The sequence below is a fragment of the Alternaria infectoria genome (genome assembly GCF_024043175.1).
Source record: "Alternaria infectoria strain BMP 0036 chromosome Unknown scaffold_3, whole genome shotgun sequence".
Taxonomy (NCBI): domain Eukaryota; kingdom Fungi; phylum Ascomycota; class Dothideomycetes; order Pleosporales; family Pleosporaceae; genus Alternaria; species Alternaria infectoria.
Genome location: NW_026250692.1, coordinates 1,380,681 through 1,405,646, shown reverse-complemented (window position 1 = coordinate 1,405,646; position 24,966 = coordinate 1,380,681). Strand labels below are relative to the sequence as shown.

General features: G+C 53.5%; 9 protein-coding genes across 9 annotated transcripts; 6 read left to right on the top strand and 3 right to left on the bottom strand.

Moving 5' to 3' along the window:
- Positions 1 to 22: 22 nt before the first annotated feature.
- Positions 23 to 1,927, bottom strand: J4E92_002693 (uncharacterized protein; the record flags this gene model as incomplete). Its single annotated transcript, XM_051494095.1, has 4 exons — positions 23 to 883; positions 942 to 1,481; positions 1,535 to 1,674; positions 1,738 to 1,927. 4 exons carry the CDS (start codon positions 1,925 to 1,927, stop codon positions 23 to 25), a joined length of 1,731 nt encoding a protein of 576 aa, XP_051355774.1.
- A 967-nt stretch (positions 1,928 to 2,894) lies between these two features.
- On the top strand, positions 2,895 to 4,574 carry J4E92_002692 (uncharacterized protein; the record flags this gene model as incomplete). Its single annotated transcript, XM_051494094.1, has 1 exon — positions 2,895 to 4,574. One exon carries the CDS (start codon positions 2,895 to 2,897, stop codon positions 4,572 to 4,574), a length of 1,680 nt encoding a protein of 559 aa, XP_051355773.1.
- Positions 4,575 to 5,196: 622 nt separating this feature from the next.
- Positions 5,197 to 6,772, top strand: J4E92_002691 (uncharacterized protein; the record flags this gene model as incomplete). Its single annotated transcript, XM_051494093.1, has 2 exons — positions 5,197 to 5,875; positions 5,940 to 6,772. The coding sequence occupies 2 exons, from the start codon at positions 5,197 to 5,199 to the stop codon at positions 6,770 to 6,772; spliced, it is 1,512 nt and encodes a 503-aa protein (XP_051355772.1).
- A 2,709-nt stretch (positions 6,773 to 9,481) lies between these two features.
- Positions 9,482 to 10,917, top strand: J4E92_002690 (uncharacterized protein; the record flags this gene model as incomplete). The annotated part of the gene is made up of 2 exons (XM_051494092.1): positions 9,482 to 9,898; positions 9,949 to 10,917. 2 exons carry the CDS (start codon positions 9,482 to 9,484, stop codon positions 10,915 to 10,917), a joined length of 1,386 nt encoding a protein of 461 aa, XP_051355771.1.
- A 2,062-nt stretch (positions 10,918 to 12,979) lies between these two features.
- Positions 12,980 to 13,855, top strand: J4E92_002689 (uncharacterized protein; the record flags this gene model as incomplete). Its single annotated transcript, XM_051494091.1, has 1 exon — positions 12,980 to 13,855. One exon carries the CDS (start codon positions 12,980 to 12,982, stop codon positions 13,853 to 13,855), a length of 876 nt encoding a protein of 291 aa, XP_051355770.1.
- An 867-nt stretch (positions 13,856 to 14,722) lies between these two features.
- J4E92_002688 (uncharacterized protein) lies at positions 14,723 to 15,957 on the bottom strand (the record flags this gene model as incomplete). The annotated part of the gene is made up of 2 exons (XM_051494090.1): positions 14,723 to 15,354; positions 15,405 to 15,957. 2 exons carry the CDS (start codon positions 15,955 to 15,957, stop codon positions 14,723 to 14,725), a joined length of 1,185 nt encoding a protein of 394 aa, XP_051355769.1.
- Positions 15,958 to 16,529: 572 nt separating this feature from the next.
- J4E92_002687 (uncharacterized protein) lies at positions 16,530 to 18,111 on the top strand (the record flags this gene model as incomplete). The annotated part of the gene is made up of 2 exons (XM_051494089.1): positions 16,530 to 17,047; positions 17,097 to 18,111. The coding sequence occupies 2 exons, from the start codon at positions 16,530 to 16,532 to the stop codon at positions 18,109 to 18,111; spliced, it is 1,533 nt and encodes a 510-aa protein (XP_051355768.1).
- A 423-nt stretch (positions 18,112 to 18,534) lies between these two features.
- J4E92_002686 (uncharacterized protein) lies at positions 18,535 to 21,832 on the bottom strand (the record flags this gene model as incomplete). Its single annotated transcript, XM_051494088.1, has 2 exons — positions 18,535 to 21,567; positions 21,617 to 21,832. The coding sequence occupies 2 exons, from the start codon at positions 21,830 to 21,832 to the stop codon at positions 18,535 to 18,537; spliced, it is 3,249 nt and encodes a 1,082-aa protein (XP_051355767.1).
- A 1,320-nt stretch (positions 21,833 to 23,152) lies between these two features.
- J4E92_002685 (uncharacterized protein) lies at positions 23,153 to 24,733 on the top strand (the record flags this gene model as incomplete). Its single annotated transcript, XM_051494087.1, has 2 exons — positions 23,153 to 24,489; positions 24,544 to 24,733. 2 exons carry the CDS (start codon positions 23,153 to 23,155, stop codon positions 24,731 to 24,733), a joined length of 1,527 nt encoding a protein of 508 aa, XP_051355766.1.
- Positions 24,734 to 24,966: the final 233 nt, after the last annotated feature.

The window sequence follows — 24,966 nt, the reverse complement described above, 5'->3', positions numbered from 1 at the left end:
GATTTTATTCATGCGACACTATCTACGCAAGTAAATAGATCCTGCCTTCATAAGCAGCCAGTTTCTTTTCCTCACAGTTATCCACACTGCTTACAAGCAGTTCCATCTTTTCGCTCTTCACACTTTCTGGCAAGGCCAGATCCTTCTTCTGGTCCGTGAAGTTGCAAATGCACACGGCCCTCTTCTCATTCCATGTCTTGCTGAAGACAAAGAAGTCTGGGCTCTCCACATCTAGATCATCGTACTGGCCATGCACAAGGAGATCGTTGTGTTGCTTGCGTACTTGCAGCATGCGTTTCCAGAAAGCGAGCACGGAATCTTTATCGCCTTTCTGTTGCGCAACATTGCAGACCTTTGCGTCCTCAAGAGGTCGCATCCACGGTTCCGCGGTAGCGTCAGGCGGCGAGAAGCCGTTGTGCGTTGCGGTCGACCAGCTCATCGGCACACGAGCATGGTCTCTAGCGAGATGCTGAAGTGACTTATGCGCAGCTTCAAGAGCCTTGGGGTCGTCGTTCGTCCGCGCAGCTACCATCTTGTAGTAGTTTGTCGAGTCCACGTCCTTGTACTCGCTCATATCCCAGGTCAGAGGGAAGTTCGTCATGCCAATTTCTTGGCCCTGGTAGATGAACAATGTGCCGCTGAGTGCTGCCATCATCAACGCGAGCATCTTACCGCCTGCGACGCGGTGCTCGGGCGCATCGGAAGTAAAGCGTGTGATTGATCGACTTTGGTCGTGGTTCTCGAGGAAGACGGTAGTCCAGCCATCTGAGGGGGCGCGAATGAGGTCTTGCGTGCGGGCCATGGCACGTTTGAACTGTGGGAGTGTCCAATTCTTCGGTGTAGTTTGGAACTTGTAGGGGCCTTGGCCGACGTCGACGACATCCTGTGCTTTTAGTTAGTACTGCCGATCTCTTGTTTTTGCGCTTTTCGGGCTTGCTCACAAATTGGAAGACCATGTTCAGTTGCTTCTCTTTAGCACTAACGTATTCCAACACTCTCATCATGTCTGGTGTGTGGGGGCACTCGCCGACGGTCATAGCATCGTACTTCTCCAAGATTTGGTTCATCTCGTTCAGGAATTCGGCCATCCTTGGGCCGTTGCAGTACTGGTATCCAGCAAACTGCCATTCCGAACCAGGATCGGTGATCGGTGCGTCAAGCATCTCACCTTTGCTGTACATGTTGACGGTATCAACGCGGAATCCATCGACTCCGCGCTGTAGCCAAAACTCCATGGCGGATTTGTAAATGGCTTGTCGCGTTTCGGGGTTTTCCCAGTTGAGGTCAGGTTGCTCGGGGCAAAAGAGATGCAGATAGTATTCTTGGGTATGTTCATCCCACTCCCACACACTACCTGTAAAGTTGCCGACCCAGTTGTTGGGAGCTTTGCGCTCGCCGTTGACATAACGAGCTGGTCTCCAGATGTACCAGTCTCTCTTGGGGTTGTCTTTCGATGATCGTGATTCTAAGAACCATTTGTGCTTGGAGAAGTCAGTTTTGCAGGGTTGTGCCGAGCTACACCTGTAAGACTTACCTGATCAGATGTATGGTTGACCACCAGATCCAGTATAATCTTCATGCCTCGCGAATGTGTCTCGGCGATCAGCTTCTCCATGTCTTGGACAGTACCATACGGCCTGTACACATCCTCATAGTCACGGATGTCGTACCCCACTGTTGGAGTAGAAGGTCAATATATATACCACGTGCAATTTGTATAGTGGAGGTAATGCTTACTGTCTACTTGGGGTGAATCGTACATGGGACAGATCCAGATGACGTCAACACCAATGGAGCGGATGTAGTCCAGCTCTGAAATGATGCCATTGAGGTCACCAATGCCGTCGCCGTTGGAGTCTTTGAAAGAAGCGGGGTAGATCTGGTATACAACACCATCTTTCCACCAGGGTCTTTGAGGAACGGTCATTGTGTTGCTGCTGGATCCCCGTGCTCTTTGGGGTAATTTTGATTACCTAGGTATGGTGGGTAGAGATGGTACGCAGCGTCAATGAGGGCAAGCGTTTCTTTGGTGGCTTGCAATGGCACCAGTGGCTTTCTTATAAGCGTCTTGCAATAGGATCTTATCAGATGGAGGGTAGTCGTTGAGATCTGGTCACTGTGTTTGGACCGCACGTGGAGGTTCCCCCCACCGGAAAGTTTCTCGGTACAATGACGATTGGCTCAAAGCCGGATCGTGTCTACACATGGCGATCCCCACACAACCCAGCAACAGTCTTCCCCACAGATGTCTTCCATCGCATGGTATTTCAACGTTCTTTCCCGCGTGTCCGATATTGCGGGATTTAAGCGAGGATGCATGCGGGGAGATGGTGGGCGCGACAGGCTATCGATTCATGCTCTCGGTCCGAGATGAAAGGCAAACCGCGTTAGTGGGAACGCTCAGTCGCATTTCCGTGCCACACGTGATGGTCGCTTCGGCTTTCGGGGCTCGTGCACGCAACCTTGAAATCTCGGTCCGGCATCTTGTCGAATCACGACCTTCACTCCTGCTCCGAGTTTTCGATGGCACACCCGTGTCGGCGGGCCTCACCAGCAACAGCCTAGCCTTTCAAGCCATAGTGCTGCGCGATGAAGATGGCCTCACAGCTGCAAGAGTGGCGTCCTCCCCGCATCCCTTGACTGCCTCCACCATCCCCGGTTTCTGACTTGGCACGAGCTCTGTCTATGCATGGGTATCGCGTGTCTGGGGTCGTGAAGTTGTATAAGTAGAACGACGGTATCCACCAGGAGAGATCACCATCCAGCTTCGAGTCCCACCAGCTCCACGTTCAGGAGAGGTCTGGGTCTGACCCACATCATCCTACTTCATCCTTTGGGCATATCCACATTTGTCAAGCCACCTGGACATCGTCTCATCCTCAGACACGACCATCATGTCTCGCCGCAACAGCAGTGTCGTCGCTATCGACGCCGAACAGGCACGCCGCCTTTCACTCGCCGTCACGGACATCAAACAAGTCGCCCACGATGCCGGCAACGCGACTCGATCGGAGCAGCAGATGACCCTGCGCCAGGGTATCAAATTATACCCAAAGGCCATCGCCTGGTCCGTCCTGCTCTCCGCAGCCATCATCATGGAAGGCTTCGACAAGGTCTTGATCGCCAACCTGATGGCGGTTCCTGCCTTTAAGCAGAAGTTCGGCGAACAACTTGCAGATGGCACCTTCGAACTCACCGCTGCGTGGCAAGCGGGCCTCACAAACGGTGCATACGTTGGAGAGTTCACAGGTCTGCTCCTGAACGGTCTCATCGCGGATCGTTTCGGCTACAAGAAGACAATGATCGGCGCGCTCTTCGCGGTGAATTTCTTCATCTTCATCGTCTTCTTCGCGCAGAACATCACCATGCTTCTATGCGGTCTCATCCTGTGCGGTATCCCATGGGGTGTATTCCAGACCCTGACTTGCACCTATGCCGCCGAAGTCGTGCCGGTGCCACTTCGACCAATTCTTACAACATACGTCAACCTCTGCTGGGTCATCGGTCAATTCCTCGCCTCTGGCGTTTTGAAGGGTGTAGCCGAGCGCCCCGACCAATGGGCATACCGCATCCCATACGCCCTGCAGTGGCTCTGGCCTCTCCCGTTGATGATCGGCATCTCGTTCGCACCTGAATCTCCCTGGTGGCTTGTACGGAAAGACCGATGCGAAGAAGCAAAGAAGATGTTGATGCGCCTCACATCACCCGAAAAGCTGCCCGACTTCAATGCCGATGAGACCATTGCTATGATGCGCCACACCAACGCCATGGAGATGGCGGTCTCTGAAGGTACTTCGTACTTGGACTGTTTCAAGGGTACAGATCTCCGCCGAACTGAAATCGCCGCCATGGCATGGTTTACGCAGGCCTTCTGCGGAGCAGGTCTTATCGGTTATTCGACATACTTTTTCCAGCAAGCAGGCCTTAGCGACGCGGATGCGTTCTCCATGAGTCTAGGACAATACGCAATTGGTGGCGTGGGTGTCTTCATGGCCTGGATCCTCATTCAACGTGTAGGACGTCGCACATTGTACGTGTATGGCGATCTCGTCATGGTTATGTTGTTGTGTATCATCGGAGGTCTCGGTTTCATTCCAGCCGGCAACGTTGGCGCGCAGTGGGGTATCGGCGCCATGCTCCTACTTTTTGCAGCCGCATACAACTGCACGGTCGGGCCTGTCTGTTACTCCATCGTCGCAGAGATTCCATCCACTCGTCTTCGCCAAAAGACTGTCGTCTTGGCCAGGAACTTCTACAACATCGGTTCTATCATCGGCAATGTTATTACTCCACGTATGCTCAACCCCGGTGCTTGGAATTGGGGCGCAAAGAGTGGTCTGTTCTACGCCGGAACGTGCTTTTGCTGCTTTATCTGGGCGTTCTTCCGTCTTCCTGAGCCAAAGGGCAGGACTTACGGAGAGCTCGATATCCTCTTCGAGAAGCGTGTCCCGGCTAGGAAGTTTAGCAGCACGGTCGTTGACAGCTTCCATTCCAGTGATACCGAGAGCGATTATACCGAGAAAAAAGGTGTCTCGGCCCATCTTGAGCAGGTCAACTCTAGGGATGCTATTTGAGCTGTGAGATCCGCCACGGAGGCTTTATGATTTGTAAATATTATGTGTGACGAATTATCGACTTGTCGTAAATAGAGGATGCATCTTTCATCGTAATAGAATATGTTTCTGCAGATGCTAGTGTGCTGTGATCTTACGCGGCCTCAAGCTTTGGTGCGGCAGCAAGCGACGTGCGATTGTTGAGTCTACTGTGAAATTAAAGCAAGGGGGGCTCGCCACAATTGCCCATTTGCGGTCCGGCCTAGTCACGATTCAATAGTGGGGTACATAGGCCCGGGAGCGGTTCTTGCATTCCTTGCTGCTCGCTTACTTTCTCCAAACACAAACGTGGCGTTCCCTTCTTCCCATCATCGATGTAGGTGAGAACTTAGCAGTGCGGGTCCGGACTGCGTCGTATCACCACCGGGCAATTAGTCATCATTTCTCGAAATGCCCAATGTTGGCAGACCTTCTCCAGGTTGCAAGACATGTAGGGACCGCAGGATCAAAGTATGTAATGCACGCGTGAGTAGATACTTGGTCCACTAATCCGCTGTTCCAGTGTGACCAGAAGCGGCCTTCCTGCTCGCAATGTCTCCGTGCCGGCAAAGAATGCCATGGATACCGCGACGTGGCTTCCCTAATGTTCAAGAATGAGAGTCGCGTCGTGGCAAAGAAGGCGGAGCAACGTTACGAAGAGCTTGCCAAATCAAAAGAACTAAGAACGCCTTTGGGACGTGGAGAACCCAACAGGATCAGAAGCGTGCAGCGGATCTATCCGGTGCAGAGTCCGCCCAAGGCTGAGATCATGGCCTTGCAACCCACGCCGAATATCGACGCCCAAGCGCAAGGCTTCTTCCTCACCAACTATGCAGGCGCCGCCGATTTCCCTCAAGGAGGCCAATTCGAATGGATTCCCCAGCTGCTGTCACGGCCGAATATCGAGGGTACGCTTCGTGAGAGCTTCCGCGCCCTAAGTCTAGCAATCTTCGCCAATGCAGCGAAGTCCCCTGCCGTCATGCGAAAAGCGCGTGTCGCATACGGTTCTGCATTAGAGGAAACAAACAGAGCGCTCATGTCGCACGAAGCCGCGGTCAAAGATAGCACTTTGGTTTCGGTCATCCTACTTGGCATGTACGAGGGCACGGTATACACGGATAAGAGCTCCATCGATAGGTGGTCAAAACACGTCAGCGGTGCTTACACCCTCTTTATGTTACGCGGCAAGTCGCAGTTCGAGACAGAACTCGGACGGCGAATATTCCAGCAGTCATACGGCGTCGCTCTATTCTTCACGCTTGAACTAGGGACGGGTATTCCAAGTTAGTCACAACCCTGTGCGGACTGCATGTAATACACGAACTGACATCGCACACCAATATCTAGAACATTTGCAAGAGCTGTACGACAGCATCCCCCTGGAATCGGGATTCAACGAGCTTGTAAAGAAATTCATGATCGGCATTCTGCACGTCATGGACGAAGTCGTCAAACTCGGTCAAGACAAGAGCCGAGATCCCGTGGAAACAATCAACCGCGCGAGAAATCTCAGTCAAGAGCTAGAGGATATCAAGGCTCTTTTACCTGCAGCCTGGCATCCAACAAGGGTTCATCTTGATGTACCTTCAGTTCATTACTGTGGAAACACATACAGCATCTGCCTCTTTCCCGTCATGGCGCAGTTGTGGAATTACACCCGGTTTATTGGAATTCAAGTGCACGATATCATCAGAGCGAACCTGATGAGGGTTCGTGAGGAACAAGTTTCCCCGCTCTACGACGCTGCCAGTTTGAAAGCGTGCATACAGCATGAGGAGAATGTGCTACGAGCTAACGTTGCCGCAATCGTTGCCGCAGTACCTCAGACCATCGGCATGGTGCCATCCCCGGTGTTCTCTGCTGCTGGATTGGCCCCCGAAGATGAAACAAAAGATGGACCTATCATGAGAGAACCGGGGACCTTCATCGATTCAGTCATCTCACCGAGACTAATGCAGCTCGTCCAGCCACTGTATGCAGTGGGTACGTGTCTGCTTATTTCGCATCAAATGCGGCAATGGGTCATTGGTATTCTCCATTTTGTTGCATTGAGGATTGGATCAAGACAGGCAGTCGTGCTCGCAGCTGAGCTGCAAAGGCTTCAAGAGTCAGCACCGAGTGTAGCACACGGCTGGCAAGACATAGCCGAGTGGCTCGCGCTGGGTCCTGGGGTAATATAGCTGTAAACGCAGAGCACAGCCCAGCAATGATCTCAACACCACGGATCGCGACTGGCAATGATGAGCAGACAAGCGGAACAAAATATGATCTCGCACCAAACAACTCTTTTGCGCTCATACGCTCACAATGAGACTTGTAGTAGGACTTCTTCTTCAAGGCCTACAAGTCTTTCTTGTCATTCCTTGAGGCTTCACCAAATCCCACCCTTGCCATGAATGCTAGTCTGACCAGCCCTGCAAACGCTGTAATGCCTATACTTCCCCAATCCTCCGCCCGCCAGGTGCCAACGCTTAGTCTGCCCTGCTTTGCCAACACCTCCCAGACTGCCCAATAGTACGCCAGATCGACAACGAAGCACGACAACTGGACAATGCGCCAGACGTTCACGTCGTTTGTGTATCGTAGCAGGACAGCAGACATGATGCCGAAATTTAGCATGCCCCCGCCACGTTGCTTGAGGATCATGGCGTGGCCGATGTCTGGGGTGGGTGAGGGGATGTGTGAAGAGAGGACGACAGTGGGCATGAAGAAGTCCATGGTTGCGCCCCAAGCGCAGATGATGGGGTCGAGGTATGTAAAGAATATGCGATAGAATGCAGGTATGGAGGGTGCCGTGGGCTGAGACATGATTGCCGCTCGGTTGCAATGAATAGCTCTAATTCGATGAAGAGATGCGGACAGTGTATCGAGTAACGATAATCTGCGTGATGGTGTGGATGGTATGTGTGATGCGTGTCCTCGGTGCTTGAGCAGATGTCAGCTTTGGACCCCGCGCCAGTGGGTCTAGCTGCTTCTGTGCTGCATTGATGGCACAGAAGACTAGGTCGCTTGTGACTAGACTCGTATACCAACAAACCCGTGCTGCAGGCCTGCTGCACCTTGAATCCTTCAGCTTCGATCTTCTGTTGCGGTGACGCGTGAGGTCGACTACCACAGTATCGCAGCCTGTTGTCCGTGCCTGCCTGCTACCTAGATGTTCTCCATCACACGGAGATGGCCCCATCTGCACAACACATCGCGTTAATTTGGGCGAGGCAGCAACAATCGATGCTTCCAACAACTTCTGATCGGAGTCGGTCCCGTGTGGTGGATCCCCAGGCTGCTAGCGCGGATCCCGAGTGTTGTGCCTGGGATCCACGCCGTCACGCCATGACCTAACACAACAGCTGGAAGCCGTTGCAGATATCCACGCCTCGCAAACATTCACCCACTCCAAGCATCAACACACTGCGCCGCTCGAATTTGGGGGCTTGTCTCAATCTGTGACAACACCTCGTACCTGTTAGATCTTCGTTGTTGCTCGTCCGGGGCCGTTCCGTCTCTTGCACTCGCACGGCGGTTAGTCGAAACTGCTGAATGGACGCGTCCATGGCTCATGCAAGCGGCGCCCCATCGATTAAAAATATTCCCGAAAGCCATCCTGAAGACATGGAGCTTGTGATCGCATGGCAGAGTTCACGCCCTCGTCATAGCCCGCTGCGCGAACGGTGAGGCTGTGGGTGCCAGACGGGCTTCGCGACGACCTGACCCTCAACCCTCGGAACCATGATGGATGCACACGATGCATCCACCAGCGATGGCACGCGCTCGACACCTAGGCATTTCCACAGCCCCCAAAGCCGTCGCTACTGCTAGTGAATTACGTCGGTGTAACACAGTCTCGAGCGCTACCTGGCTACCTAGGTCGTTGATGCGCGGCCCAAGGCATCCTCAACAAAGTGGACATCATCAGAATGTGCCACGCATGAAATAGATGTTTATGCGGTCAGAAGCTTAACTCGAAGCGTATTACTCCTTTCATTCCAGTCAGCCTTATAACGGTTCGAGGTCCAGATATTGACTGGTAGTTACAGGGTTCGCGCGCGCCGTACATCATGGCTGAGTAACGTCAGTTCTCGCTACTCCACCACTACGGACCGATGCTGCCTACGACTTGAGCAAGTTCACCAGGCTTGCTATTACGTTAATTATCCCTGGCAGCGAAGCTTCTCGTGTACAGCGTGTCGGCACGGATTCGGGTTTGCATGGGAAGTAGCATTCCTGCTGCAAGCTGGATCACGAGCCTCGCCTCCGCTGCGGTGCGCCAACGCCGTGCCTTGCATTATCACTGCGACTCAGCCTGCGATAGCTGAGCTTGACCATTTAGCGGCATTTCTGAGATTAAGGTCCGGCGGCAAAACGAGATAATTCTCTGGAGAAGGCAATTCCTTGATCGTCGGCCGCCCCTAATTTAACCGCGTCGGGTTAAAGCTTTCATCGCTTCGCCTCAAGCAGACTGGGCATTCGGTCTACCGATGCAATGTCATTGGTGCACAACGAGGAATGCTCGTGAACAAGTGGGTATTATGACAGTTATGCTGGCCAAAAGCAGATGATTGACGCGATAAAGACACCAACGTGCACGGAATCGCGGCAAATGTCCGTGGTCACCCTACCGCACTCGCTCTAGTAAGCCAGGCAGTACTGCGGCGTTGACAGATTTCCTGCCCTACTTTCGGTTCTCCCCGAGCAAGCCACATCCGCTTCACACGTACGAATGCCTTACGGCACGGAAGGCCTACTCGTTAAGCGCCGTCGTGAGATGGAGGACATGCTCTGCCTACACGATGGATCAACTAAGATGGTGGCGTGGAGCTGGGGGAGTTGGTTTGATATATAGCTCCTTACTGGACTTTTAGTATGAAAGTACCCCATAACGAAGATTCTCCATGTCAGCAGAGCAATTCTCAAAGCTCTCTCTCGGAGAGGACATGGTTACCACTCGTGCCGGGGCCGCAAGGGCCGCAAGAGCTAGTACACAATCATCAGGGCAATCTGAGGAAGATCAGCCCATACCATCCGTCGAGTCCACCGTTTCCCCTACGCCTTCCCTGGTTATATCAACGAAAAATCTTCATTACAATGTCTCGGCCTTCGACACCGACCTACGAAGGCGGGCCAAAAAAGGACTGGAAGGTAGCGATATCAGGCTCAAGTACTGCGCAGTCTCGGAAGATGATTACAGCCCGAATGGCAGCCCAAAGAAGTTCTTCCATCTTGACGACGACATCATTGTGGCGATGGGGGGAAAGTTACGAAGACCTGAGTGTACGTGTGGCGCAAACGAAAAGGGTCTCGCGTGCAAGGTACGCTCTCGCATACACAACCATTGACGCATCACTAAAAGTAGTCCAAGCATATCTATTGGGTCGGAGACCAGATCATCTCAACTTCTCCAGACGATATGGTCAAGACGCCTCTTCACCTTTCTCCCGATGGCTCGAAGATCGAAGACGTCAAGCCTGCGGAACTACTGGACACCAAAGGCTTAGCCAATATCGCCAACGACCTGAAGTGGGTTTATCGGGATGACAATCTGCCTGAAGACGACGACTTGAAGAAGACAGTCATTGACATGTTTTCATGCTACGAGCCACAAGATGCACTTCCTGGAGAGTTTCAATATCCCGAGTCGCCTCTTACTTCCGAACGGTCTAAGAAGTACCAGGAGTTGACAGAGCTCTTTACGCAGTACGCAAACTGGTATCCCAGCCTATATCTCCAAATGCGCAAGATCATCGACCCGGACTTCGAAAGCCGTGTCTTCTTCGAAAAGATCGACAAGCGCATTACTTCCACCTTCGACGCTTTGGATGAGTACATATCCAAGGGACCATACAACCTCTCTCAAGGCCCCCCTCGGTTCGACGTCTCCAGTTGTGCACAGAAGTTGACATCACTAGTCAAAGCCATTGATGACTTCTATCACCGCCATGCTCACGTCGAGGACGTGGCCGTCCGAGCAGCGGCGGCTCTTGTTACGATTCTCGACCGTGTTACGGACCGCGATAAGAATGCATATGAAGGCGTCAAGTGGAGTGTAATGGAGGCCCTATCGGACCCTGTTCAAAGCAACCTATACGTTGCGCTGATTGGAGCAGCATCAGATGGCGACCCGCCATTTGTTCTCGATGCACTCGGGTTATTGCCCCAGGAAGACGTATACCGTAACCATTGGGCAATGCTACAAGACATCGAACGCAAGCTAACAGATTCTCATGCGCCCACTCATTACATGGCTCTCTTCCGCAATGTCGTCTACGAGAATCGCAAGAGGTCGGGTTCGGAGGTACACGAACGAGAATCGAAGCGAGCAATGCAGTAATGTCAATCTGCAAGCAGACTACCTCGTGCTCGACACAACAGTTGAGTTGGTATGTAGTCGTCCCACATTTCCTTTTGGTCTGGCGTTGGCGGCTTTTTGCACTTTTTCCATTCCTTTCTCTGTGACTTTTTGCACCTTTTAATACCTTCATGTCTTTCCTTACGACGTTACGGCTGTCCGCACGCTAGTTGAATTCTTCATTTGGATACTCAAGGTCGCCGGACTTCGGTCTGTATTCGCTGGCCTTTGTTATGTTGCTTTCTGTCTTTCCTTCAGGCCACCCGATTTCGGTTTTTGGGTAACCGAATGATTCTATATATCTCCGATTCTTTCCTTTGCCTTTTCTTTGACCGGTTGCTTGCGGAGCTTTTGATCTTGCCGTACTTTTAGCCGGGTACAATTAGTGTACCACTTTCTCTTCTCTACACTCCTTGTATCCATAATTTACACAAACACATTTATACAGCGGTCCATCGTTGGCGCCGTACGCTGCAAATCCATCATCGTCCGCATAGTGCGAAGTAGAACGAGCTCACTGAAATTGAAAGGTCAATGCGTGATTGGTTTTAGCATAGTAAACACAAAAGCGGTGGAGTGCGCCCCCTAGACTGCAGGCCTCAGCTGATACCGGCTCCGCATGCATACAGTGCCAAGCTCCGATATGTAGAAAGATTCCGCGGAATTGGGAGCGTGGCCGACGGCTGACTGACTCAAGACGAGACCGGACCGAACGAAGTGGATCTGGTGCAGTTCGTAGCTGAGCTTCGCATGCTGTAGGCTCTCGCGCTTGGTCAAGCGCCAGAGACAGACTGTCCCCATGCACCATGAGATCCATGTATCTATAACACTAAGTGCTAGACCAAGCTTCATCTCGGTGTGGATGTCGGGAGTCTGCATCTTGTCGCATACAAGACAACAGGTCGGCACCGGAGGTCCACAGCAGCCAATCATGCACGGCCCAGTTACATGTCGTACAACGACTCTGTCATCTATACGTGTAACTGGCCGCTTATCCAAACGCTAAGTTCGTGGAACCCATCTGGCCTACACACGATGTGGCCCAAGTGGGTGTCGTTCATGTTGCGTGCATTTGGGCTTCGAGATGGTGGGTGTTGCTCCGGTGTGGGAATCAAGAAATCCACAAACTAGCGACAAACCTTCCCCTTCTGCTCGCGCTCACTGGAATGGCGCATATGACGCTTACTCTATATTCCCCGCAGTATGCGACGTCTTATGGAGGCTGCTTTTGTCAGAAGTTCCGCAGGCTCCGCACAACCTGGACCTGCATCCAGGACCCGGCACCCCACAGAAGGCGGTTGCATGTAGCAGACACCCGCTCCGGGAAGATTCCGAACAGATGCGGACATGATGTAGGCGCCGTCGGTTCGATCTGTGCAGAGCAAGTGCCATGACTATGTACACATAGACTCAAACATGTGAAGCACCCAGGTGGCGAGATAGCTCATACCAAGCTCATGCTAGCTAGGAACTTACCGTGTCGGTGCTGATCGCGATAGTCGTTGTGGGCACTGAGGGTGGGTCAAAGGGCTCGACTGCGGGGAGTGCAGCGGCTAGGCTCGAGTTGCCCTCGAATGTGGTTGGATGTCAGATGAAAGGGCCACGCATCGTGCATCCACGTTCTGCGGGGAAGGGATTGACGCTAAGCCGCTCGCGGCCCTAGCGCTGATGGGCATCCTTTGGCAAGCGCAGCCAAGCCACCCAGTGTTGCTTCCATATTACTCTCCTGTCTATCATTCCTGCTCCTCTTCTTTTCGACCTTCTTCTCTTGTCTTGTTGCAACATCGGACACGTGTTCTGCTAGTCTATCCTATACTACGCGGTTTCCCTGCGGCCAACGTAAATCGCTTATCACGCCATCAACCCCCGCTGACTGACGTACTACACCCCGTCCGTGCGCCTAGCGACTTATCAACCATCCCACCCCTTGTTTTGTTTCTCTACGCACCCCATCTTGATTTGCTCTACGCGCACGACCCCTCAACTCAATTGAGCACTTCATACAGACTCTGAACCTCTCTTAAACCTCGTTGCCACGCACATCATGTCCTCCAATGACCGGAACTCTCCCCCGCTCGCCTCGCCGGACCCTCGCCGACGTGCTTCAGTGACCAGCCAGACATTCCAGGACCTGTTCGGCCGATCAAGCGGCTATGTAGGCCAGCAATCCGGAGGACAGGCTGCCACGGGCCCCATCACGACAGCTGCTGCCAACGCCCAGAGACGGCGGCTTTCGCTCACCACTATCGGTCTGGGTGCTTCACCTGGCCAGACGTCCCCATTCCTCCAGACCCCGCGAACCCGAACCGAGAGCATCTCCAGCGCCAACTCTGGCTCGGTCGACGAGAGCCCCTTCGAAGATGACTACGCCCCTTCCACATCTGCTAGCAGCAGCAACCCAGCCACACCCTTTGCTCGACGGCTGAGCTTCGGAGCTCGTGCAATGCGGGATGTTAGGCAGAGCAACGGAGGCGTTGGGAACCCAAATGGTAGACCACCCATCCATAAAGCTTCCTCTCCCCCGACTGGTCGAGGTCGAGGTCTGTCTTCATTGTCACAGTCATTGCCCTCTTCCGCTACCCTGCTTCGTCCCTTTACCCATGCACACTCGCGGCGATCTACTTCCATATCACACATCTGGCCCTCCACCATTGCAGAGCAGTCCGAGAACATACTTGGAAACTACTCGCTAACGTCGTCTTCAACAGGCGAAGGTTACAATTTCGCTGAGAACCTCCGATCGCGAGCCGAGCGAGGCTCCATCTCCGGGCCCCCTCCCATGCTGAGCCCTTCCGGTCCGACGCACCAGCGTGCTAAGAGCGTTACGATCATGGAGCCACCCGTTCGTGAGATGCCCAAGCCTAGGGTGCCTGATGCCATGCAGGAGCGGATCCTCAAAGGCGATTTCTACATGGACTAGCTTCTCTACATGACTTGACATTTAGATCTCCGGTAGGTGATATCGTTCACATTCTTGCTTTGTAGTGGCTAATCTCCGCGATATATAGGACATCTACCTCATAGATGAGACGTCAGACTCCTTCACAATCGTGTATCAGTACTCTACCGCCTACGAAACGGAAACTTTCATACTCCAGAACAACCTTATACCAGGCCTTCGTATTGCTCATGGACATGAGCGATCGAAGGATTATAAAGACAGCTTTCGTGGAAACCAGGCACGTAACGGCGATTACTGCACCTGGCACCATCATAACTCGGAAAGCATCGTCATGTGCAACTATCACTACTGGAAGCATGCACTACGATCGTTCTACCAACGTCTTTCTCTGCCAACTTGGGCAGATTGCATTCCACGACGTGGACTTTATGGCGTCTTCACCTGATTATATCGAACTCGTATCTCATGTTCCATCAGTTCAGGCGTCCGGTCACGATGAATGAACGAAACCAGATTGTCATGCTCACGCGATGAGGCTACATCAGTGCAGCAGGGGTTAGGAGTCTATGAAGCATATCACGCAGGATGGAGGTCGGCACCTTTGGTATCAAACATGTACCAAGACAAATTGCAGATAGCAGAGCAGTTTAGTGCAGCATCGTACAAAGAAATGAATAATTGACCAAACTGATGCTGGCATCCCTTGCGCTTAACGGTGTGTTGGTATGCGTCATCAGTCCCACTTTATGTTTCAAGTATACTGATCGACGTTGGGTCGTACGCGTGGAGGAATGTGGGATGTCGATCCTTGAGTCCACCTGAGCTGATAACGATTGGACGTGCAGCAGGTCTGGTTGCGAAACAACATGAGAAAGCGAGTGCAAGTCAAGATATCGCTCGCACAGCTCTACCAACGCTACCGGTCTCAAAGAGTTCAACTAAGCCAGCACCTAGACATTCCTCCAAGACCCACTCAAACCTCATCCCATAGAATGTCTTCCATTTCTTCGTTCGCCCAGGTAGTACGCCTGCAAACTCGCCCCTCAATTTCTTCCTCTCCGCTTTGATATCATGCGCCGCGACATTACCGTCCCATCTCTCACGCAGGACATCAAGTGGCATCTCTCTATGCTTTGTCTTCTTCAGCAGAGTGAGTAGGTGGTTTCGTGCATCAACCAGCAGCTTAATGTGTGTGCCCATGTTGGGCAGGGAGAAGTTGTACTGTGCTGCTACGGATGGGCGGGATCCAGATAATGAAGTGCCGCCGTGGATGTGCTGGGTTGCTTGCGTGCCGCCGACGGCGTCTAGAGAACCGGCTGCGTGGCGGGATCCGGATGTGGAGACGGCGAGGAGTGAGCTGGCGCCCGGAGAGGCGAAAAGCGAGGTGTGGGAAGGGTAGTTTGAGGCCGAGGTGAGGAAGCCAAAGGTTACTAGGGCGGATAGCTGGGGAGAGGTGAAGGTTGTGCCGGGGATGGATGTAGATATCGGGTTGGTGTTCATGGCTGTTATGTATTTTTCTGATGCTATGTCAGTGACAGATAACAGGGTGGTTGGCGAATTTGATTACCTTTCAGATCTTCAGGTAGCTCAGCATGAGATTGCACGAGGTTCTGCCACTCTCTCACCGAAGCAATACCATCACCCACTGCAGCAGCACCAACCCCCCGATTTGGAATCGTCACCCTTCGCAGAATACCCGCTCTCGCTAGCTCAGCGATTTCTCGCTCAATTCGTGTTGACGAGGTGCTGAGTGCGTCGATATGCGCTACTGTGACAAACGGTGGCAATCTTCTCCGAAAATTCAAAACCTCTGCTATCCTGGTCGAGTTCATACCGGCCTTCTCTGGCATGTCGCTAAACATCCTGTTGCGGATGTACTCAATGTACTGTGGGACATCGCGAAAGTTTAGGTCATCGGAAAGAGAGGCTATCACACCGGTATCATCTAGTTCCTCGTCATCGTCAAAGGGAGTGGTAGTGTCGTTCGGTAGCGACCGCCTTTTTGAACTCGCTGCTGAGGGTGATGAAGTTGTTCGCCTGAGACCCAGTGCTGCGACGGCACTTTTTCTTCTTGGCTTGGTGATGCGAGACGAGTGTGCTGCTGTAGCTTGGAAGGACATGTTTCAGATTACCGCTCCCAAAAGGACGAAGTAACACGAACAGTCAGTCAGGAGAGAGACACTCTTTGCGCTTGAGTTGCAGATAAGGAAAGAGCATCATGGCAGCGCAGTAAGAGCATGTCTTGATATTGACGCATCAGGAAGTGGCAAACATGTGAGACGCGGTGTCGAAGGCTTTGAGGCCGCGGTGGAGCATGCGCCACACCCTCGCTTGTTGGCTAGGTAGAAGCGAGCAGCTGGCATGGAGAAGGAACGACGGGGTCATAGAGAATCGCGTAATTTGTCTACGACGAGCGAAATGAATTAAAGCGACGGATTATTAGAGGCGTGTACTCTGTAATTGATGGATCAAAATGTTGAGAGGTGGCTGTCGATGTTCCTGTTTGTCGGCTTCCTGGCGATGCCGGGCCGTGGAAGGAACCACAGCCACCTGGGTACGTCATTTCCACGCGCGGAATGTCAGGAAGGTCCAACGCACGCTATGCGCGCCAACAAAACCCAAAACATGCCCATTGCACCCACCCTACGAAGCATCTCCCCCCAACTGCTCCCGTCCCAGCCCATCGCTAGCCATGTCGCTGAATCCCGAGCCCTCGGCGCCTGAAGAGCGGGCTGAGCACCATCTGCCGCCCAAGTCGTACGCCGACGCCGCCGAAGAGGCCCTGGAGCCCCAGCAGCCACAATCACATGCCAACGGCACCGACGGCACCGCCGAACACCACGGGAAGAAGATACTGGGCAAGGCCAACGAGGTAAAGACCAATGGCATCAAGGTCCCCTCTGAAGAAGACAAGACATCGCTCGAAGGCGTGGGTCAGGAGCCCCGGAGTCCAACAGTGAAGGGCCATCGTCGCGTCTCATCGCGCGGCTCTCACGGGTCGCTCGGCCGCAAACAGGGCGAGCAGGCGCAGAAGGACATGAACGGAGCACACACGAATGGAAATGGCAAGGGCAATGGCGACGTGCTGACGAGTGTGAAGCCGCAGCAGGAGTTCCAGGTCGCCAAAGCAGACCGCAGAACCGACCTCAAGCGCAGAAACTCGGAGCTCACCACAGGACGACAGGCTGGCGCGGGATGGTCCCAGAGCAAGTAAGTTGACATGCACTCCGTCCGAGGCGTACAATGCTGACTGTCGCAGAATACGCTTCGCGCCCATGAACGTACCCCTCCAGCGCCGCCTCCAGACCCTCGCCGTCCTCATGCACACGCTCAGCATCGTCGGCGGCCTTGCCATCTTCTTCTTCCTTTGCAGCATTCCCCTGCTCTGGCCCATCCTCCTGCCGTATACCATCTACGTCCTCTTCTCCAACGCGGGCACGTCGGGCGAGCTGTCGTTCCGCAGCGACTGGTTCCGCCGGCTGCCCGTCTGGTCGCTCTTCGCTTCATACTACCCCGCCCGCCTACATCGCTCCCAGGAGCTGGAGCCTACTAGGAAGTACATCTTCGGCTACCACCCACATGGCATCATCTCCCATGGCGCCTTCGCTGCCTTTGCAACGGAAGCCCTTGGCTTTTCGCAGCTCTTCCCTGGCATCACCAACGCCCTGCTGACCCTCGATTCCAACTTCCGCTACCCCATCTATCGCGAATACGCCCTCCGTCTCGGCATGGCCTCCGTATCTCGCGAGTCCTGCGAAAACATCCTCTCCAAAGGCGGTTATAACAACGAAGGCATGGGCCGCGCCATCACCATCGTCGTAGGCGGCGCACGTGAATCCCTCGATGCGCGCCCCGGTTCCATCAAGCTCGTCCTCAACCGCCGCAAGGGCTTTGTCAAGATGGCCATACGCACCGGCGCCGACCTTGTCCCTGTCCTCGCTTTCGGCGAAAACGACGTCTACGACCAACTCGATACCGATTCGCATCCCTACATACACAAGTTCCAGATGCTCGTCAAGAAGTTCATGGGCTTTACGGTACCCATCTTCCACGCGAGGGGTGTCTTCAACTACGACGTAGGCATGATGCCGTACCGGAGACCCATCAACATCGTTGTCGGTCGCCCGATCAGGGTGATGCAGGACACGCACCCAGACAACGATTACATCAACGAGATACATCAGCAATACGTCGACGAGCTGATGCGCATCTGGCACGAACACAAGGACACTTTTGCCAAGCACAGGACGGGCGAGCTGGAGATCGTCGAGTAAGCATCGCTGAGCTGCTTTCCTTGTAATGGCTGTCACGATGCTGTTCTTTCCATTCTATGTTATATTGTGTATTGGATCGTAATTGGGTAGAGCCTGAAAAGCGCAGATACGAAATAGCAGTCATAACCCTTTGAATAGCAATGATAGATCATCATCATTCCCATTGATCCTTGGCATGGTATCATGACAAACGCAACTCGCCTCATATGAAGTCTTAGACAATGTCACTATGCAAGTTGATCAGGTTGAGACATGAACGTTTCTTGAACTTCTAAATCGATATTCCAGAGTAATAACTACAACGAAAAAGACCGCAAAGGAAAAGCACAACTGTGTACGATAGAAAACACGAAATAAACGCCACCCAGCATTAAACGTTTTCTGGGTATTGCATGTCCCAGTCGACCAACAGAGCTTCAGTCATCAGTCTGTCGAGAAGTGGCTCATGCGTGCCGAAGGATGCGTGTCCTTCCTATCCTCGTCGGTAGAGAACGCCTTCAACTTGTACTCCATAACCGTCGTGGAGACACCTTTGCCCTTGTCGTTGCTGGGGCGGCCGCTACTCGGGGTGCTTCCATTGAGGGTGCTACCATCAGACACACGGTTACCCATGCCGTTCTCCACATCACCGCCATCCTTCTTGTCGTCCGCTGTGGCGTTGACAGCGCGGCCAGTGAAGAGGTCCTCCGGGAAGGGGAACAGTGTGCGACGTCTCGGTGGCGACTTCTTGGTTGCTGTCATCCACACCAAGGCCGTCATGTCTTTACCGAGGGCCTCGATGATGGGTGTGACGATGGGGAGGCAGGCGAAGAGCACACCGTAGGATGTTATGCCGACAATGGTCACGTTGATGCCGTAGCTGAAGCCGCGCTCGGCTAGTGCGACCATGAGCCAGGATCCGTAGGTCCAGAAAACGAGACCGTGGAGCAGGTAAATGGTGAAGACGTGGGGGAAGAGGACGAGGAAAGGAGGTGTGGACAGGACCCATTGTACCGCGGCGGAGAGTTCGACAATGGCTTGCATGCCGCCTGCGAAGAGCACACCGTTGAGACGCGGCGTGTAGTATGGCGGGTAGCCTGCCTGGTCTGTGTCCTGAATGGCTACGCCGGTTACAGGGTCGGGGTGGATGCCGCGCTCGGCAGTCGAGAAGTTGAAGTCCGTGTCGACCCAGTTAGGAATGACGTTGACGGCGAAACTGGCGCCGACGCAGGCCCAGAAGAAGGTGATGGTAGCGTAGTATGCTCCTGGTCGTGTGGCCAGGAACGCTTTCCACTTGTAGGTCACGTCGAGGTCGGTGAGGAGCAGACCGAGCCAGAGGTATGTGCCCCAGGACTGAGCGTACCAGTGGTTGATGAGGCAGAAGGCGTAGTAGCACATGCGCTTCCATGGTGTCTTGATCTCGTAGACGACGACAGCACCGAGAAGGACGAGCCAGGAACCTTGGAGTTGCACGGCGATGGTCCAGAGGACACCGGTGCAGTAGTGCAGAGTGATTTGCGGGACGGCGTTGGGGACAAGGAACATGAGTTCGAGAACTTCAGAGATGTACTGGCCGAAGTTGTTGTAGCGGCTCACGTAGGGCCAGGTCGACCAGGTCAGGGAAGGAATGTATTGTAAGAACTTGGTCGCGCCAACGTCGATGAAGAAGTACTCCAGTAGGGCCATCGAAGCGACAGGAATCATAAGACGGGGTGTTCGGCGTACGGCTGCCTTAGCGATCTCATCCATCTTGCCCTTGCGCAGATAAGGTGCTGTCAAGAAACGGACGGAGGTTGTGAAGAAGACACCAAGCCACATCTGATTGAGCAGGAACGGACCGATAATTCTCTGGGCCCATGGCTCAGATGCGTTGTGTGCATCTGCACCAGGTGTGACGATGGCAGGGACGAAGGTAAGACCAAAATGCATCAGGGTGACCACGAGAGAGCAGAGCGCCGTCAGACCAGCAAGATGGTCGATACGTTGTCGCTGAGGCAGAGGCTGGGGGCGCATACGAGGAGCTGGTAGGGCGGACTCGGTGACGGTCTCCATTGTAATCTTGTCATGGGGAGCGATCATGGGAACGGATGGGGTCATGGTGGCGCGCGGGTCCATCAAAGTGAGCATGGAGTTGCGATCTCTTGAGATGGCTGTGCCTGGAGTTCCTGGAGTCATCATCGATGCGTGAGGATCGACCATAGTCAACATAGAGTCGCCTCCCCTCGACACTGCCGTTCCTGGCATCGGTGGCATAGGTACGTAGAGATCCTCGCGCGTAGTGTTGAAGTTGCTGTTGAAAGGAGTTGGCCCACGGCTATCGAAGAATACCGAGTTAGGTCTGGAGAGACCATCCTTGGGTGTAGAGCCACCGAGAGTCGAGGTACCGGGGAGTCTCTCGATCGCCATATCGTCGTCGTCTGAGTTGCGCTTTTCGGAAGCGGAAGGAGTTTTCTGGTCGGCACCACCACGAGAGAAGATCTCGTGCGAAGCCACTGTGAAGGTGCTGTCGCTGAATGGATTCTTCTTTTCGTCTTCGGACTCTTTTGGCTCCGTGGAGGAAGCTGGGGTAGGTTTCGGGGCTTCACTCTTGAGCTTGGGAGCGAGACGTCGGATGAGGGCGTGGATGATAAGGACGGTCGAGAATATGATGCATGATACGGAGAGCCAGAGTGCCGGCATGCGCCTGATGTCTTTGCCTTTGTACTGCTCCCATTTTTCTGTTGCGTCATCACCATATGGTGTGGAACCACGGAGTTCAATGTCGTCCATCGAGCACGCATCAGTCAACGGGCACCTCGCGACGAAATCCTCGCGAGCATCTACGCTCATTGTAGACGAGTTGAAGAACATGCGGATCCAGCCAACTTCGGCAACAGACTCTGTGCGTTCAGGTGGGCCACGCATGGAGTAGCGGTTACCGGTTGACCAATGCTTGAAGAACATGGCCGAGGGAACAGAAGGCATGCCACCGTTATTCTTCTGTAGGACCTGCCTAGTGAGGTTGCCACCGATGTAGAAGTTGATGTAGTCTGCAGTCCAATCGATCCTGTACTCGGTGAACTCCCATGGGTTGATGCTGCCATTGCTGAGGCCACCACCAAGGGTAGTATAGTTGCGGTTCGCAGCCGTGCTGTTGAGAAGCTGGCTGTAGTTCATTCCGAGGTTACGGGTAGTGAATTCGTTGTTGACAAAGGTACCCACCCATGGGTCTCGTCGGTTGTTCATGTTCATGACACTGAGCTCGGTGATCTCGGTCTCATTGTACTTCCACATCATGGACGCCGCCGTGCCCGCAGAATCCATGTCTGCAGACTTGAGTAGAGTGCGGAAAGAGCCATGCTGGATGTCGCGTCGCTTTGTCCGCAGACTAGCACCTCGAACGAGATGCTCGGCAGTCGAAGGTTCCACAACAAGCTGAAGAGAGTCGTTGTTGAATCTGAGATTGTCGGGAGAGGCGCCTTCGCGATAGACGGCATTCTGGGAAGCATTAGCTACTGGCTTTGAGGCATATTCACGGCAGACGGACCCAATCCTTTGCATACTTCTGAGCAAAGTCTTCGGCGATGAAGTCGATCGGTAATTGGGTAGTCTCGTTGAAGTAGACGATGATGGAGTCGGTAAAGAGCTCTGATGTCTGGGTGTCGTAGAAACCGCAGGTACAATTGTCCTGCCCACGCGTGACATCCGCAAGCGCAGGCAAGATATGCACAAGGGCAAGACCGAGCAAATGAGAGGAAAACATGCTGATGAGAGAGAGTGACTGAACAGAAACAGGGACAGATCCGCTGCTCAAGTCAGAAAGGCAGTATTTGTCTGCGACATATGCATGCAGCTAGCTGTGCAAGGCCTGTGTAAAGACCCCGGCCTAAGCTTGCAACACTGCTCTCCGGACGGGGAGGAGCCGCCTTGCTTCTCCGATCAGCATTGGCATCAGGTTGACGGCGTTGCAAAGTCCCCTATCTTGGACAAAGTCTTAGCCTGCTTCATGAGGGTCATGATCGGAGCGTTGCCTCAGCGGGGAGCGCGCGGCCCTGCAACAAGGCCAAAAAAGGTATGCAAGCTTTGCTTGGCAGGCCCGTACTTGATAGCAAGCAGAATGGACGTCGTGGCATGGGGCTAACTAGCCGCCGTAGGACGTGCAGACGAGAAGGTTGAGGAAGATGCCGTGCCCGCGCTGTCGGTGGGTCGGAAACGTGCGCCGCACTCCTGCCCGTGCATCGACGCTAGCACAGACGTTTCCTCCCAATGCATCCCGCGCTCGTTCTGCCTCAACAAACCCGACGAAACTTCATCACCATCCCAGTTTCGATCATTGATCTTCGTTGCCAGCATCGACCGATATCAGCCGTTTCCGGAAGGCGACAAGGGTCCGCATCACACTGCCAGTCCCAGCCGTGCTTCATGCGCTCAGCACGCCGCAGCGGGAACCCATTGTCGTGTCAATACCCAGTGCAGTGTCCCGTCTCTCAGCTTCTGCAGGCTCAGTGGCACCGTGGACACCGGATGCCAGGAAAATGCACCGCCAAATAGCGGCTGGCGTGTGTCCCTCCGATGTTCCTTCCCCAACCCGCCCGATTCTGCATGTTCGTTGACGTTGACCAAACTGCGGTCAACTGGTAAAAAGCACCTGGTTGGCCCGCCAGACTTGTGGACGTGGGTTTGACATGTGACTTGGCATATTCACCATTCCCGACCTGTAGAGCTGTACCGGGGTCGACATGGCCAACGTGCAGGCCGACCCACTCCAATCTCATTATCACAACTTGGCGCTGTTGATGCTAGGTAATGCTGATCTCAGTTGAGCACGAAGCTTGCATGGAGACCAGCTCCCACGGGCGGTAATCACGGTTTCGACATGAACCCTTCGGCGGTTTTGCCCCTTCTACAGTCGCTGCGTGTCGGCTACGGTGTTTACCATACGCACTAAGCAATTGTGCAATCAAGGGCCGAATATATGTTCTGTATCCGCTCCTTGTCAGTAGTCTCACCCCCTCCATCATAGTCACCATTCGCTTTGACTACCTCTTCCATCGTTATTGTCACATCATACACTCGTTTCAAGATGTCTGACACCACGAAGGACTGCGTAATTGAGGTTGGGGAGGTCACTTCTCCTACGGCCAACGAGAAGTCGGTCGCCAAAAATCCTTCCATCGCTACTGAGGCAATCGGTCGCACATCTTCCTGGATCTCTGAGTGGACGCCCTTCGGTCTGGTCGCCTCCTACTACGTCTTCTCGGTATGCCTGTACATGTACTGCAGCAACGGGCTGATTGCCATCTTCTGGTTCATATACATGTGCACCAACTTTTACATTGCCGGCACAACTGTCTTGGAGGCCTTCTTCAGTATAACACCCTGCCGCGAGGCAAGAGCAATCGTCACGCAAGCGCAGGAGAAGCAGTGGCTGTTCCCCACGCCACACCACAAGCTACCCATCCTCGATCTTCTCATCGTCGCCTACCTACCCAATGAGCAGGACATCATCATGGACCGCGCTCTTTACGCGCTTGAACAGCTCGATTACCCCTCTGACAAGATCCGTATCGTCATCCTCTACAACACCCCCAAGCCAATCGAGCCATTGGAGACTGAGCTGCACCAACTCCCTATGCGCTTCCCCCATGCAAGGGTCATCAAGGTACCCAACTCGACTTCCAAGGCAGACAACCTCAACTACTACTTCACGCTGGACACTGGATCTGACATCATCGCCATCTACGATTGCGACCACTACCCTCACCCCAACTCACCACGATGGGCCGCTGAGCGATTCGTTGCCGAGAAGGATGTCGACATCGTCCAAGGCCGCTGCATCATCTTCAACTCCGACGACAGCTTCATGACCAACATGATCGCAGTCGAGTTCGACAAGATTTACGCTGTCTCTCATCCCGGTCGTTCTACTATGTGGGGATTCGGTCTCTTCTGTGGATCCAACGGTTATTGGCGCACATCGCTTCTTCGCAATCTGAAGATGGACGACACAATGCTTACTGAAGACATCGACTCTGCACTTCGCGCATTCTCCAAAGGTGCCAAGACCGTTCATGATCTCAACGTAACTTCCTACGAGCTGGCCCCCACGACCTTCAGCGCATTCTGGAAGCAACGTCTCCGGTGGGCTCAGGGCTGGGCTCAGGCGAGTATGCGACACATGAAGATGGTTTGGAATGGCGTCAAGGATCCGTTGCACGAAGAGCATGCCAAGCGCAGCTTCACTGCCCGCTTCGGTGTTTTGTCGCTATTACTCATCCGCGAATCCTCGTACTATCTCGTCACACAGTACACGTGTTTAGTCGCATCATTCGTTATCGTCAAGTTCCCGACGTCCGGGGAGGAGCTCTGGAAGCTGGTCTATTTCCAGTACCCCGTATCACAGTGGCTTTTCATTATCAGGTTCGTACAGCCCTTGACGTAATCTTGTACCTCGCTAACGGTGTCGTGTCACAGTATCGTCTGCTTGATTGCTACTCTTTGGATCACCAACCAGGTCAAATCCGAGTACATCTCCAGAAGGATGATCATTCTCTTCTCGGTTCTGTACCCGTTTTACCTGGTTCTCAACGCCACAATCGGTCTTTACGGCCACGCTCGCCAACTTGTCAAGTACAGCTCCTGGAACCCAACAGCTAGGAAGTAGGGCCATACCATATCATATTATCTTCTTAATTTTCTTTTTTGTCAATATCATAGGGAAGGGGCACAAGGCTTTGAATGCTCTCGTTTAGTTCGGGATGAAGCCCGCAAGCCACTAATGGCGGCTGAGGCTTTCATGAGTCACGCAACAGTATATAATACACGATTAATTACATCATAATCACTATTACTACATACCATTTCTGCACATCTTGACACGATGACCGTTGTCGCAAA